General features: G+C 43.4%; 1 protein-coding gene across 3 annotated transcripts in view; it reads left to right on the top strand.

The window, feature by feature from the left end:
• LOC139368289 (actin filament associated protein 1-like 2) overlaps nt 1-15,786 on the top strand; it is a 134,511-nt gene that overhangs the window by 14,802 nt on the left and 103,923 nt on the right. For all 3 annotated transcript variants that reach the window (XM_071107034.1, XM_071107036.1, XM_071107035.1), the window contains exon 2: nt 369-497. In XM_071107034.1, coding sequence (XP_070963135.1) covers nt 369-497 — 129 coding nt within the window. The remainder of the gene's footprint in view (nt 1-368; nt 498-15,786) is intronic.

Below are 15,786 nucleotides of genomic sequence, written 5' to 3'. Positions count from 1 at the left end.
AAAGGTATGGTAGGGTGCGAGTACAGTGTAAACCTAGGCATTGAGTGACAATGAGAGAGGTTGCATCTCTGGAGGCTCTAGTTAAGTTATTGTCTGATGTGCATTTTGTGTGTGAGAACCGGTTTAACTTTAAATGCTTGCTTATGTTCGCATGTAGCAGAAAGTAATGAACCACAACTTGAAACAAGACAGTAATAGTAATTGTTGGTCAGAGCACTCTACATTGTATGGGGAGGGGAATTCATCTTACCCACTGCCAATGTGTAGCAGCACCCACCTTTTCTTCTTTAGCCTTTACTCACAGATAAGTTAAGTTTCTAACACTGTCCAAAACTGACAATGTTTGTTCTCTGTGTGTCCTATTCTAGTGCTGGATCAACTCTTGGAGGAGCTGCAGCGCTTCCTCCTGATCCTGGATCGGGAAAACCTGAGTGGGAATGCCACTGTGCAGAAAGGCATGCTGTCTGACCTGCTGCAGTCCTACAGATGCTCCAACGGTATGTGTAACTGAAATCTGAAATTTTCCACTGAAATCTAACATGGCCCAGCAAACATGCCCACATTGGCGTGAGGTGGGCCCAAAGCGGGCAAATATATTGGCCCCATGTAGGTTTCTCACCATGGGCTGATGCGCCTTGCTCATCGGCTTCACATTGTCCCCAAGGTCGGTGGCTCCAAGAAAAGCCATAACTTTGCCTAAAATAAATCTACTCTTTAGATCGACTGCCCTTATTGGTCCCCAAGATACGCTCATGGTAATGACCATATCGGGCTCCTGAGTGGTGCAGCGGTCTAAGGCACTGCATCTCAGTGCTAGAGGCATCTCTACAAACCCTGGTTCGATTCCAGGCTGTATCACAACCAGCTGTGATTGGGAGTCCCATAGGGCGGTGCACAATAGGCCCAGCGTCGTCTGGGTTAGGGTTTGGCTGGGGTAGGCTGTCATTTTCAATAAGAATTTGTTCTTAACTGACTTGCCTAGTTAAATTAAGGTTAAATAATATATGTATTGTATGTATGTATTGCCCACCAGGCACGTGCACAGATAGGGTTATACCTGTGCCGAGCACATGCCCCTTTGCCCTCCCACTCACCAAGTGCCCTTTTGGGTGGTGGTATAATTTTTGTTGTTGTGTACTGTATTTGTCATTGTTCTAAACCCAATGCCCCCAAGATGTTGTGATGTCGTCAAGTTCGCCACCCCTTACCCTGTCCATTGGTTAGCCCTGTACAGAGCTCACGTGCGCCCGGGTTGCCTTTTTCTCAGTCCGCACTGTACAGAGATTGTGTGGGCCGGGTGTCCAAACATGCATGGCCTGAGATGTGGTCACTGGTCATGTGTGTAGCGAGCTACCCAGTTTAAAAATCAACAGTAGGCTACTGCCACAGCAGCATAACATTTGATTAACACTTGATTTACATCATCATCAATATTCGGTTTGGTTTGCAGCATCATTTAATTTATTTCCTTATAGAATCAAAGCTGCGGAAAGCCTGGTGAATTGAAATACATTTGCCAAAGTTATAGAATTACTTCTGTCAGTTCAGAAAGAAATTGGAAAATTCTACACCATGAGTAGAGGCAGCAGGGGCGGCAGGTAGCCTAGTGGTCAGAGTGTTGGACTAGTAACTGAAAGGTTGCAAGATCGAACCCCGAGCTGACAAGGTAAAAAATGTCATTCTGCCCCTGAACTAGGCAGTTAACCCACTGTTCCTAGGCAGTCATTGAAAATAAGAATTTGTTCTTAACTGACTTAACTGCCTAGTTAAATAAAGGTTAAAAATATATATAATTTAGCCACAGAGGATCAATAGCTTCTTTTAAAACATTGCCTAGCTGTGGATTGTGTGTAGCCCAAAAACAAAGGATAGCCTACAGTGGGGATCTGTTAATCTGTCAGTGAATAGCATGCAGACAAAACAATATTTCTAATACAATCGCGTGCAAATGGCTCTTGCTGAAAAAAGAAGACCATAATCTGTGTGCTATCAACATCCAATAGGCCATTTGCAAAGTAGGCTAAAACAATAGAGAGAGAGGCTTTTGGCACTACTTTGTAAAACAATGTTTGCTCAGAATTTATTTATTTAATTTTTTTTATTTTTAAAAAGGCCTCCTGTGGGGATGGGATAAAACATGAATAATATAAAATAGATATAGGACAAAACACACATCACGACAAGAGAGACAACATAACACTCCATAAAGAAAGAGCTAAGACAACAGCATGGCAGCAACACATGAAAACACAGCATGGTAGCAACTAGGGATGCAACGGTACAGTGGGTCCATGGTTCGGTATGTATCGCGGTTTGTGGGTCACGGTAACGGTATGGTTTCGGTATCTTTATATTTAAGAAAAAAATAAAAACACATCTCCCTTTAAACAATGAACTCTTTATTTTGCCAAGAGACAAATATAACTTTCCATTCAGAAAAGTGTATGAGATCAAGGGCTTTGCCTTCTCTAGTTTAAATAAACATGGTACATACTTGTATAGGCAGTATTAAATGTAAAAATAACTTGAATTGCAACATCAAGTTGGTACCCTATATGAGATATCTATTCCTTTATGTTGAGGTTCTTTTTTAAAAATATAAACACGTCAACATTCTCTGAAGCAAGACGAGAACGGCTTGCACTGACATTGTCCCCTGCAGTGGAGAAAACTCTCACTTGCAACAGAGGTTCCCGGGACACTGAGGCACATCACATTTTAACGCACATGATAAAAACAATATCATGAAAAATAATTTAAAAAATAGGTAATACCTGATGTTCATGCTCCACAATTTCTTTGATGAGATCCTTGTAGACTCTGTCACAGCAGGCTGGTAGGGATTTAAACCTAGGATCAAGAGCTGTAGCTCTGTGAAGGTAGTCTAGAAGATCCCTGTCTGTGTATCTTCTCTCCAAGTCCTGAATGATGGCTGCCTTGGCCTCCCTGATGGTTGCACTGTCTTCAGGACCTGGTGCCATGGATTTGAGAATCATTGTCTTTAGAGGGAGAATCATTGATGAGGTAGGACTTGTTTCACTGCTCATGAGAGTTGTCATTATATTCAGGGGGTTGGGTAGCTGAATGAGTTCTTCTGCCAGCTTCAGTTCACTCTCAGTCAGCATGGCTATGTCTTTAACCGAATTCTTCACAGCCTTGTCCCTTACTGCAGAGTAGATGGCCGGTTGCTGATCCACATGACGTTCCAGCATGTCATGTATGGTGTTCCAATGGGTTGTGACATCATGGATTAATTTGTGCTTTGGTATATCTAGCATATCTTGCTTGACTGTCAACTTGGTGAGCACTTCTGCTTTCTGAAAAAAAGTCACCAGTTTTTCTGACCTTCCCCAGGAGGTGGGACACTGCCTTGAGAGAGACTGCCCTCTTGGCTGCAAGGTTCAGGATGTGTGCAAAACATCCAATGTGGGGCCCAAACCCATAAGCTTCATGGATGGCATTCACATTGTTTTGTGTATAGTCTGTAGTGGCTAGGATTGTGATATTTGGTCTCTCTAGCTTCCATTCAGTCACATTATTCATTCATTCTAGGGCTGAGTGTGTGCTTGTATGACTCTCATACAGGGGATGAGTTTGCACGTAGCTCTTCATCTCCCAATCCAGTACGTAGTTAACCGTCACAGTGTGGTAGCTTTGAGTTGCTCTGGCGGTCCAACTATCAGTGGAGAGAGTTAGATAGGGTGTCTGTCAATTCGTTTTCAATTTCTCTCCGTGATGTTTCATAGAGTTTGGGAATTACGTTGCTGCTGAAATGTGTGCAGGAGGGGACATTGTTACGCGTTAAATTTTTTTTTATCAGGTGACGAAATCCTGAGTCAGTAACCACCGAATAGGATAGGGCTGCAAATCTTTGGCTGTGAATACTCCCACTGCTTTCGTTATTTCTTTATGATTTTCTGAATTTGTCTCAAATTGTTGTTAGAAGGCAACAGCGAGAGATTTGTTGTGTTTTCGCTAATGAGTGGACTCTCCTTGCTCCAGCTGCACCTGAAAGGGATACGACTGGGTGATGGCGACGTAAATGACACATCATGTTAGAAGTGTTTCCACTCGAGTAGCCGACAGTGGCAAAGCAATGCTTGCAGACTGTACTTGTTTGTTTACGGTCTTCTTACCCTCGCCTCTTCAAATTTGCTTCTCTCTGTCTCAGTAGCGCACACCATTGTCACGTTGGAGCTGAGAGAATATTTGTTTTTAGTTTCCCTTCTCTTCATGGGGCCCCTTTAGGAAGGTTTCCTACTGAGATGTCATTGCAAATTGTCCATTGGCTGTTTAATGGGGAGGGGGTTGCAGTCACTGCGGTTGCCACATTTTGAGACATTGCTGTGGAGTAAAGTTTGTCAGCCCACAAGGAGCCCCCTAACGGCCTGGGGCCACAAGCAGTTGCCTGCCTTGCCTGTTCACAAGCTGAGTGTCTGGTTCTGTGGATCTGAATGTACAATGTGCATGTAGTATGCAATGGATTAGGGAGATTCCTACTGCTTGAGCTATGTTGTTGATGTAAATTGAGAAGAGCGTGGGGCCTAGGATCTAGCCTTAGGGTACTCCCTTGGTGACAGGTAGTGGCTGAGACAGCAGATGTTCTGACTTTATACACTGCACTCTTTGAGAGAGGTAGTAAGCAAATCAGTCCACAGACCCTTCAGAGACACTAATACCCCTTAGCCGGCCCACAAGAATGGAATGGTCTACCCTATCAAAAGCTTTGGCCAAGTCAATAAAAATAGCAGCACAACATAGAATGACATCATTTAGGACCATTAAGGTTGCAGTGACACATCCATAACCTAAGCGGAAACCAGATTGCATACCCAAGAGAATACTATAGACATCAAGAAAGTCAGTCAGTTGATTATTGACAAATTTTTCCAACACTTTTGATAAACAGGGCAAAATAGAAATTGGCCTATAACAGTAGGATCAGCTTTATCTCCCCCTTTAGGTAAAGGATACATCGTGGCTGCCTTCCAAGTAATGGGGAAACTCAGAGATAGGTTTGGCGATGATGGGGGCAGCAACCTTAAAGAAGAAAGGGTCTAAACCATCTGAACCAGATGTTTTGTTTGGGGTCAAGTTTAAGGAGCTCCTTTAGCACCTCGGACTCAGTGACCGTCTGCAGGGAGAAACTTTGTAGCGGGGGAGGGGGAAAAGAAGGAGGAGCATCAGGGATAGTCCCATGAGAAGGGGTGGGAGATGAGGAAATGTTGGATGGGCAAGGAGACATGACAGAGTCAAATAGGAATCCTGACTTAATGAAGTGGTAATTAAAGAGCTCAGCCATATGCTCCTTGTCAGTAACAACCACATCATCAACGTTAAGGGACATGAGCAGCTGTGAGGAGGGTTTATTCTCCAGTTCTTTAACTGTTTTCCAGAACTTCTTGGGATTAGACCCATAAGGCTCCTGCTCCTTAAAGTAACTAACGTTGGCCTTCTGGATAGCTTGAGTGCACTTATTTCTAATTTGCCTGAACGAGAGCCAATCAGCCTGAGTATGCGTGTGTAGAGTGATTTGCCAAATGGAATTCTTGAGGTGTTGTAACTCTGCCAGATCACGGTTGAACCAGGGACTGAACTTGTTTTTAATTCTCAATTTTTTATGGACACGTATTTGTTAACGATACCACTGAAAATATCAAAAAAGAAGGTCCAAGCATCTTCGACAGAGGGGATTCATCTGATTCTATACCAATTTACAGAGGCCAGATCATAAAGGAAGGCTCATTACATTTTTTTAGAAAACATATAGGTCATATAGTCAGGACAGATTGTTTCATTGAGCAGCCTTTATGAACATAGGTTGTAAAACAGTGATCACTTAGGTCATTACAGAAAAACACCAGACTGATACCTATCAGGATTATTTGTAAGGATAACATCAAGGAGAGTTGCCTTTTCTGGGTGTTTGGAGTCATACTTTGTGAGATTATAAATAATCTGAGAAAGATGTAGGGAGTCTCATTATTGCTTTAGGAATTGGCCTGGTGGTTTAAGCATGTCCCAGTTTAGGTCACCTAGCAGGACAAATTCAGACTTAGTGTAAGGGACCAGGAGAGCTAGGGCATTTAGGGTGGCTGATAACACCCAGCAACAGTCAACAAAGAGTTATTTGAAAGTTTAATGTGTAAAACCAGCAAATCAAATTGTTTGGGGACAGACTTGGTGGAGACAACTGAGCACTGAAGGTGTTCCTTTGTAAAGATTGCCACTTCACCAACTTTGGAAAATCCGTCTTGCCAAAAAAGGTTAAAACCAGAAAGGTAACATCAGTGTTCAAAACACTCTTTCTTAATCACGTCTAAATAATGACCAACATATCTGGATTGGAGCTGTGAACCCACACTTTCAATTGATGAATTTTAGGTAATAAGCTTCTAGTGTTAATGTTAAGAAATCCAGGCTTTTACAAGAACAGAGATCAGTGAAGTGAAGAGATCAGAGCATAAATTAGAATTGGGGCTAGCAACAGTAGATGGGCCAGGGTGTATATGTACATTTCCAGATATAATCAGCAGTAATACAAATCAGGGCACGGCAGAGGACAGGGAGAGCTCTGCAGTGTTGATTTATACGCCTCCAACTCAATCATCAAGTTTGCGGACGACACAACAGTGGTAGGCTTGATTACCAACAACGACGAGACGGCCTACAGGGAGGAGGTGAGGGCCCTCGGAGTGTGGTGTCAGGAAAATAACCTCACACTCAACGTCAACAAAACTAAGGAGATGATTGTGGACTTCAGGAAACAGCAGAGGGAACACCCCCCTATCCACATCGATGGAACAGTAGTGGAGAGGGTAGCAAGTTTTAAGTTCCTCGGCATACACATCACAGACAAACTGAATTGGTCCACTCACACAGACAGCATTGTGAAGAAGGCGCAGCAGCGCCTCTTCAACCTCAGGAGGCTGAAGAAATTCGGCTTGTCACCAAAAGCACTCACAAACTTCTACAGATGCACAATCGAGAGCATCCTGGCGGGCTGTATCACCGCCTGGTACGGCAACTGCTCCGCCCTCAACCGTAAGGCTCTCCAGAGGGTAGTGAGGTCTGCACAACGCATCACCGGGGGCAAACTACCTGCCCTCCAGGACACCTACACCACCCGATGTCACAGGAAGGCCATAAAGATCATCAAGGACATCAACCACCCGAGCCACTGCCTGTTCACCCCGCTATCATCCAGAAGGCGAGGTCAGTACAGGTGCATCAAAGCTGGGACCGAGAGACTGAAAAACAGCTTCTATCTCAAGGCTATCAGACTGTTAAACAGCCACCACTAACATTGAGTGGCTGCTGCCAACACACTGACACTGACTCAACTCCAGCCACTTTAATAATGGGAATTGATGGGAAATGATGTAAATATATCACTAGCCACTTTAAACAATGCTACCTTATATAATGTTACTTACCCTACATTATTCATCTCATATGCATACGTATATACTGTACTCTATATCATCGACTGTATCCTTATGTAATACATGTATCACTAGCCACTTTAACTATGCCACTTTGTTTACATACTCATCTCATATGTATATACTGTACTCGATACCATCTACTGTATCTGCCTATGCTGCTCTGTACCATCACTCATTCATATATCCTTATGTACATATTCTTTATCCCCTCACACTGTGTACAAGACAGTAGTTTTGGAATTGTTAGTTAGATTACTTGTTGGTTATTACTGCATTGTCGGAACTAGAAGCACAAGCATTTCGCTACACTCGCATTAACATCTGCTAACCATGTGTATGTGACAAATAAAATTTGATTTGATTTGATAGAATTTGCATGTGCATTAGATGGCAACAAGATCATATTGCACAGCAATTTCATCAGGTAACATGAATACAAACCTGGCGAGAGGTGGTTAGAGTAGGATGGGAGGCCAAGAGTTTGTGTAACCAATAGACAGTCAGAGTCTTGAGTGTATGAACAAACATAGACTGTCCCACGGTTTGGGTAAACAAGCCATATAACAACTTGGGGCTAGCCATTGCAAGTTCAGAGTCACTCGCCTCAACAGTGCATGTGTGCTGGAGGCGAGTGAAAGCTCGGGACAGAAAGGGGAGTGTGGCGAGGGTACCTATACCAGACAGGGGGAGAAAGGCCAGGGCAGTCAATGAACACATTGCCAGGTGGAATCCAAGCAGCAGTGCAGCAGGCAACTGGAGTAGCTGTCACACCCACTTGAGAGAAGCTTTTTTTCAGGAGGCAGATTCCTTCTAGAAAATCCCAGCTAGCTAACTAATATAGATAGCAAGTCTTTGTCTGTCTTTTCTACGTGGAAAAGGAGGTTGTTAGCTAGCTATATCTTTTCAGTGTCTGCAAATGGTCCTTTACGACGTCCAAACAAAGTTGTCCTATGGCCGTTGTATTTTGGGGATTCTGAGGAGGATATCTTCTCTGCACAGATGGAGGGGGCTTCAAAAAGCCTCTGCATTTGGGTTGGGAGGGGCTGTGAAACTCTTGCCATTGTTAGGCTCAAGAGTTTTCACACCTTTCACTTCACACTTCAGTGCTAGTTTCTGATTAGCCAATGTGAGGGAGCACTGGTTAGTTGGGCCAATTGAGGTAGTATGTACATGAATGTAAAGTTAAAGTGACTATGCATATATGATAAACAGAGAGTAGCAGCAGTGTAAAAGAGGGGTTGGGGGGGCACAACATGCAAATAGTCTGGGTAGCCATTTGATTACCTGTTCAGGAGTCTTATGGCTTGGGGGTAAAAACTGTTGAGAAGCTTTTTTGTCCTAGACGTGGCACTCCGGTACCGCTTGCCATGCTGTAGTAGAGAGAGCAATCTATGACTGGGGTGGCTGGGGTCTTTGACAATTTTTAGGGCCTTCCTCTGACATCGCCTGGTGTAGAGGTCCTGGATGGCAGGCAGCTTAGCTCCAGTGATGTACTGGGCCGTTCGCACTACCCTCTGTAGTGCCTTGCAGTCGGAGGCCGAGCCATTGCCGTACCAGGTGATGCTCTTGATGTTGCAGCTGTGGGGGAATATGCTTTGTCGTGCCCTCTTCACGACTGTCTTGGTGTGTTTGGACCATTCTATTTTGTTGGTGATGTGGACACCAAGGAACTTGAAGCTCTCAACCTGCTCCACTACAGCCCCGTCGATGAGAATTGGGGCATGCTCGGTCCTCCTTTTCCTGTAGTCCACAATCATTTCCTTAGTCTTGGTTACGTTGAGGGATTGGTTGTTATTCTGGCACCACCCGGACCAGGTCTCTGACCTCCTCCCTATAGGCTGTCTCGTCGTTATTGGTGATCTGGCGTTATTGGTGATCTGTTGTGTCGTCTGGAAACTTAATGATGGTGTTGGAGTCGTGCCTGGCCATGCAGTCGTGGGTGAACAGGGAGTACAGGAGGGGACTGAGCACGCACCACTGAGGGGCCCCTGTGTTGAGGATCAGCGTGGCAGATGTGTTGCTACCTACCCTCACCACTTGGGGGCAGCCCGTCAGAAAGTCCAGGATCCAGTTGCAGATGGAGGTGTTTAATCCCAGGATCCTTAGCTTAGTGATGAGCTTTGAGGGTACTATGCTGTTGAACGCTGAGCTGTAGTCAATGAATAGCATTCTCACATAGGTGTTCCTTTTGTCCAGGTGGGAAAGGGCAGTGTGGAGTGCAAGAAAGATTGCACTCCATAGCTCTACCCTTTTGCTCAGTGCGAATGTTGCCTGTAATCCTTGGCTTCTGGTTGGGGTATGTGGTCATTGTGGGGACGACGTTCTCGATGCACTTATTGATAAAGCCAGTGACTGATGTGGTGTATTCCTTAATGCCATCGGAAGAATCCCGGAACTTGTTCCAGTCTGTGATAGCAAAACAGTCCTGTAGTTTAGCATCTGCTTCATCTGACCATCTGAATTGGAAGAAGGTTTTGATGTTGAGGTTAGTATCCTGTATAAGTCCTTCAAAAAATAGGCCTGTTGGAAGCTGAAACTATTATTTGGTAGTCTGCAGCAGACAGATTATAGTCCTACTTTTTTCAGCCGGAGCCGCGCATCATTGGGTGTCAGTGAAACTGGAAAGCTTTTTTAGGACTTTAATTTCCTTCTTATATTGTACAATATGTTTCCGCACACCTAGGCCTAGGCTGTTGATGGATTCAAGATGAGGTCGTTTTTATTGATCTCAGATTCTCAGTTTGTCAGTGTTAAAGTAGCTCGTTATTTCGATCATTTGTTCAGTATTAAAACAGTAAAGGTGTAAAATTATGTAGAATTGCATGAAAAGCATTTTAAAATACAAATATTTCCCGGACCCTAGGCTACTGAAACATTTCCCAATGTATGCAACTTCTGTAAGCTCTTCTACTCTACTGCTCTATGCCATCTCGTTTGCACACCAGTATCTCTACCTGCACATGACCATCTGATCGTTTATCACTCCAGTGTTAATCTGCTAAATTGTAATTATTCGCCTACCTGCTCATGCCTTTTGCACACAATGTATATAGACAATTTTTTTCTACTGTGTTATTGACTTGTTTATTGTTTACTCCATGTGTAACTGTGTTGTTGTCTGTTCACACTGCTATGCTTTATCTTGGCCATGTCGCAGTTGAAAATGAACTTGCTCTCAACTAGCCTACCTGGTTAAATAAAGGTGAAATAAAAAAATTATGCAAATGCAATGATACGCATGCAATGCTTTATTACCTCAAAGCTCCCCAGGTCACTCCCTTCTCGTGCTCACTTTTTGTTTCGTCACCTCCCGATTTACAAATTAAGCACTGAACACTGTACTCTAGACTCTAGCTAACCACCATATACTAAAATATTCACACAAGCCACTAGCCAGCCAGCCATATATCCTGAGTTAGAAGATTATGAATATTAGGCTATATTATGAAGTAAGAGCAAGAAAAATCACAATCATACATAAAATATTTTTGGTTTTACCCTCTTTTCCGGATGTCAATCGTGTCTTTAGGAGGCACTATAACTAGCGTGCCCACAATTTGTGAATGGCTAGCCCATGTTGGGTTGATGTGGGCTTGGTGTGGGCTAGCCTGTGTTGGGCTGGTGTAGGCTCAACTGTGTTGGGGTGGTGTGAGCTAGCCCATGCCCACTGAATACCCACATGGGGCCAATGGGGTCATGCTTGCTAGGGGGTCTCCTGCTAATCTCGAAACCCAGAACCAGATTGTCACGTGATTTACTGGATTTGGTTCTGGGGGGATTGTTGAGCTTTTTGGCCTAGTGCAAGTTGCGAAGACCACACCGCCTCCCCTGAAATCCTCTCGGTAGTCTATCGGCCAAATTAACCCCTCCCCTTACAAAAGTCGAAAGATGCCCCCCCCCTCGAAATCCTGATTTGTCTAAATCAGGCATTCCCAAACTAGGGGTACATGCAATGCCGTCGGTGGTACGCCAGATAAAAATGTGATTCACATAAAAAATATATATATATATATATTCTTTTACAAAAACTGTCCATTTAGTAAAAATGTAAGGCCGGCGTGCATAGAGACACATACCAGCTCTACTGGTGGTACTGCTACTACCAGCAGTACCTTACCTGCACCTGTCGACGACACAAGTTGTTCTGCTTCCATGAGCACATCCAATGCTAAAATCAGTAATTCTACATTTGTTGTTAGCCCAGCTAGCATGGACACTCACAGTTGTGAATCTGATGCAGCCGAAGAGCTACTGCCCCCTTACCCGGGAAAGCACCGAACAACCGACAGGGACGATGGACCATCGAAGAGGTGCAAATATGATGAGAACTACATTGATTTGGGGTTCACTTATATTGGGAGTAGTGCCTTTCCTCAGCCACAGTGTGTTATATGTGCAAAAGTACTATCTCACAACTCAATGAAACCTTCACTCTTGCGCAGACATTGAGAAACAAAACATGCCAATTTGAAAAATAAGCCACGGGTGTTTTTGAGCGAGAATTAAGACGACTTTCGAGTAGTAAGACATATAAAAGCAACAGATTAATAAGAAGGGGCTAGGAGTGTCTTATATAGTGAGCTACTGAGTGGCTAGGACAGTTAAGCCGTGCTGCTGCTCTAGTTTCAACTGTTCTGCCTACGGCTTTGGAACCCTGACCTGTTCACCGGACGTGCTACCTGTCCCAGACCTGCTGTTTTCAACTCTCTAGAGACAGCAGGAGCAGTAGAGATACTCTGAATGATCGGCTATGAAAAGCCAACTGACATTTACTCCTGAGGTTCTGACCTGTTGCACCCTCGACAACCACTGTGATTTTTATTATTTGACCCTGCTGGTCATCTATGAACATTTGAACATCTTGGCCATGTTCTGTTATAATCTCCACCTGACAGCCAGAAGAGGACTGGCCACCCCTCATAGCCTGGTTGCTCTCTAGCTTTCTTCCTAGGTTCTGGCCTTTCTAGGGAGTTTTTTCTAGCCACCGTGCATCTACACCTGCATTGCTTGCTGTTTGGGGTTTTAGGCTGGTTTCTGTACAGCACTTTGAGATATCAGCTGATGTAAGAAGGGCTTTATAAATTATTTTGATTTAATTAAGCCCCATACTATTGTGGAGGACTTAATTCTTCCTGCTGCCGCGGATACGGCTGGAACAATGCTGGGGGGAAAAGGCCAAAAAAACTATACAGACATTGACTTCATCAAACAACACTGTTTCACAATGCATCAGTGACATGGCAGGAGATGTTTTTAAACAATTACTGCTGCGTATACAAGCCAGTGAATTCTTTGTATTACAGCTGGATGAGCGAATTTAGAATAAAATAGATTTTGTATCATTTGATTTAAACAACATGCCTACCACTTTGATGATGCACTTTTTTTTTTGTGAAACAAACAAGAAATAAGACAAAAAGCAGAACTTGAGCGTGCATAACTTTTCACCCCCACTTTGTAGACCCACCTTTTGCAGCAATTACAGCTGCAAGTCTCTTGGGGTATGTCTCTATAAGCTTGGCACATCTAGCCGCTGGGATTTTTGCCCTTTCCTCAGAGCAAAACTGCTTCTGCTCCTTCAAGTTGGATGGGTTCTGCTAGTGTACAGCAATCTTTAAGTCATACCACTGAAATATTTATTTGGGCTGCAATTTCTGAGGCTGGTAACTCTAATGAACTTATCTTCTGCAGCAGAGGTAACTTTGGGTCTTCCTTTCCTGTGGCGGTCCTCGTGAGAGCCAGTTTCATCATAGTGCTTGACTTTTTTGGTTTCTACATGATTCCATATGTGTTATTTCATAGTTTTTATGTCTTCACTATTATACTACATATACTATTATATTACAATGTAGAAAATAGTAAAAATAAAGAAACATTCTGGAATGAGTAGGTGTGTCAACTTTTGACTGGTACTCATATATATATATTTTTTTTGCACATTTACTGTAACCCCTTTTTTTGGGGGTTGGCACAAAACTACCTTCATACTTCCATATTTGTTTTAATTATCCGGTACCGGTTACCTTCATACGAGTCCTGTGACACTTGTGGGGGGTCATAGAGCATAGAACACCATCGTGTTCGTGATAATATCCCCTTTCCACAGAAGTTCCTATTAGTTTTTAGCCCAAACGGTTCGGAAGCTATCAAACAGAAGTTGCCACACTGACGGTACTGACTTCAAACAAGTCTCTTGACACTTGTGGGGATTGTAAAGCAAAACAGAGAACACCATCGTGAGAGTCTCCCCTTTCCATAGTTTGCAGGTCAAAACGTTCGGACGCTACAAAATGTAGCGCTACAGACACTACATTTTTGGTATTTATCATGGTCAATGCAGCACATGCGACAATGTTGATAACGATGATGCTGTTTTCACATTGCTTCTTAATATAAATCCAGTAGGGTTCTATAATTACACTATTAGTTTGTGTTTCTTACATCTGCAAACAGCTAGTATGTCTATTCTTAGCAAGTGGAGCCTCTATGCTAATCACTAGTTAGCTGGCTGGCTAGCTAGCTAGCTAATATATGTACTGAGTCAGCACAAACATAATTAGCTATACAGCTTGATAATACCAGTATTTGTGTAGACCTAAATCAGCATGTTGTTTGTGCAACAGAATCTTCTAAATCAAAGAGTAATTTGCGAAGCATGAATATGTTAGCTACATGAAGTAGCTAAGAGAACATTAAATTGAAGATTATAGGGTCCCCTAGGAAACACTTTGGTTCCTACCCTGTCACAAGATCTCCTCCCTGGCATTTTAATTTGTTGTCATGTTAAACAACACTGTATTCAAAGTGCCCACTATTATTTTCTAACTGTAGAATTAGATTAATCATTATATTTCCATGATTCCAACAGTTCACCCAAATGTTTTGCTCTAAATTGCAAGTGAAATTGCAATTGCAACATTTGGATAAAAATAAGGCCTAGGGGTCTTCCGAGTGGCACAGTGGTCTAAGGCACTGCCTCGCAGTGCTAGCTGTGCCACTAGAGATCATGGTTTGAGTGCAGGCTCTGTCGCAGCCAGCCGTGACCGGGAGACCCATGGGGTGGCGCACAATTGGCCTAGTGCCCTCCAGGTTAAGGGAGGGTTTGGCTGGCCGGGATGTCCTTGTCCTATGCTTACTAGCGACTCCTGTGGCGGGCCTGGTGCATGCACTCTGACACTGTCTGTACCTGTAAGACTGTAACTACCAATTGGATACCACGAAAATGGTGAGAAAAAGGGGTAAAATAAAAAAATATATATATGTATAAGGCCTAGATTGTTTGCCCATATCGTTCAGCCCTGCATGGTAGATTCGAAATTAGTATAAAACAATCAGAATGGAGAAGACTCATTGAAATCACTTGGACTGTATGTGTTGAGAGTAACACAGTATTCATTAAGCACATTTTTAACTTGTATTATTCAAAAACATTAAATACTGTCAAATACCATCATATTTTCAAAAAAATGATATTTTGGAAATATCTCCCAGCCCTATTTTAGCATCCCACTAATAGCAGGTTTCCACTAGTTTTCACTACTTCTACTCATGGTCTCTAGCTGTCTGTCGGCCCCCCCTGAGTTTTTTAACTAGCCCGTTGCTTAACAGCGCTGCATGCGGTTCTGGCTAGAAACCTCTGGGCTGAACCCCACTCGGTTTGCTTGGCTAAACTCGAGCTATGCTGTTTCTTCAAGTGTGTTACACCAACATGAAGCACAATCCTTTACATTCCCCTTTAAAAGATACACCTAGCTAAGCTTTTTACTTCGAGTTGCTTGGTTTACACACCGAGTCAGCACTTGGCATTAATACACGCTACTTCCACTCATGATCTCTGTCAGTCAAAATCGTTTGGCGGTAGCTAGCTGAAGTGCCGAGTATATGAGCTATCTAGTTGGCTAACAGCAGTTTTTAGCTAGCTATACTCGAGCGGTACTGTTTCTTCAAGTGTGTTACCCCAGCTGTTAAGCACAATCCTTTACATTCCCCTGTAAAAGATAATCAAAGCTGTGTGCTTTTTACGTTAAGTGACTTGGTATTAACACGCTATCGTCACTCAGCCAGCTAATTAGCTAGCATCCCTGTTAGCTCTACTTTCCCTACCCTGAAAGTATTTAGACCACTCCCCTGGTAAATAAAGCTTTCTGTTTTTGCTTTCCTGTCTTCCAGCTATTGTTACCCCGATAGTCTAGGATTACTCCCATGTCTTGTCCGACTTCCCAGTCAAAAAGCAGCGTGTGTGTAGCTAGCTAGCCTCCTCCCTGGTAATTCCTGTTTTCTGTTTTCTTCCGTTCGTTTGAAACGATGTCCTCGAGTGCACCGACCAAGAAGGAGAGAA

This window comes from Oncorhynchus clarkii, chromosome 16 (genome assembly GCF_045791955.1).
Source record: "Oncorhynchus clarkii lewisi isolate Uvic-CL-2024 chromosome 16, UVic_Ocla_1.0, whole genome shotgun sequence".
Lineage (NCBI taxonomy): Eukaryota > Metazoa > Chordata > Actinopteri > Salmoniformes > Salmonidae > Oncorhynchus > Oncorhynchus clarkii.
This window is presented reverse-complemented; position numbering and strand designations above follow the sequence as displayed.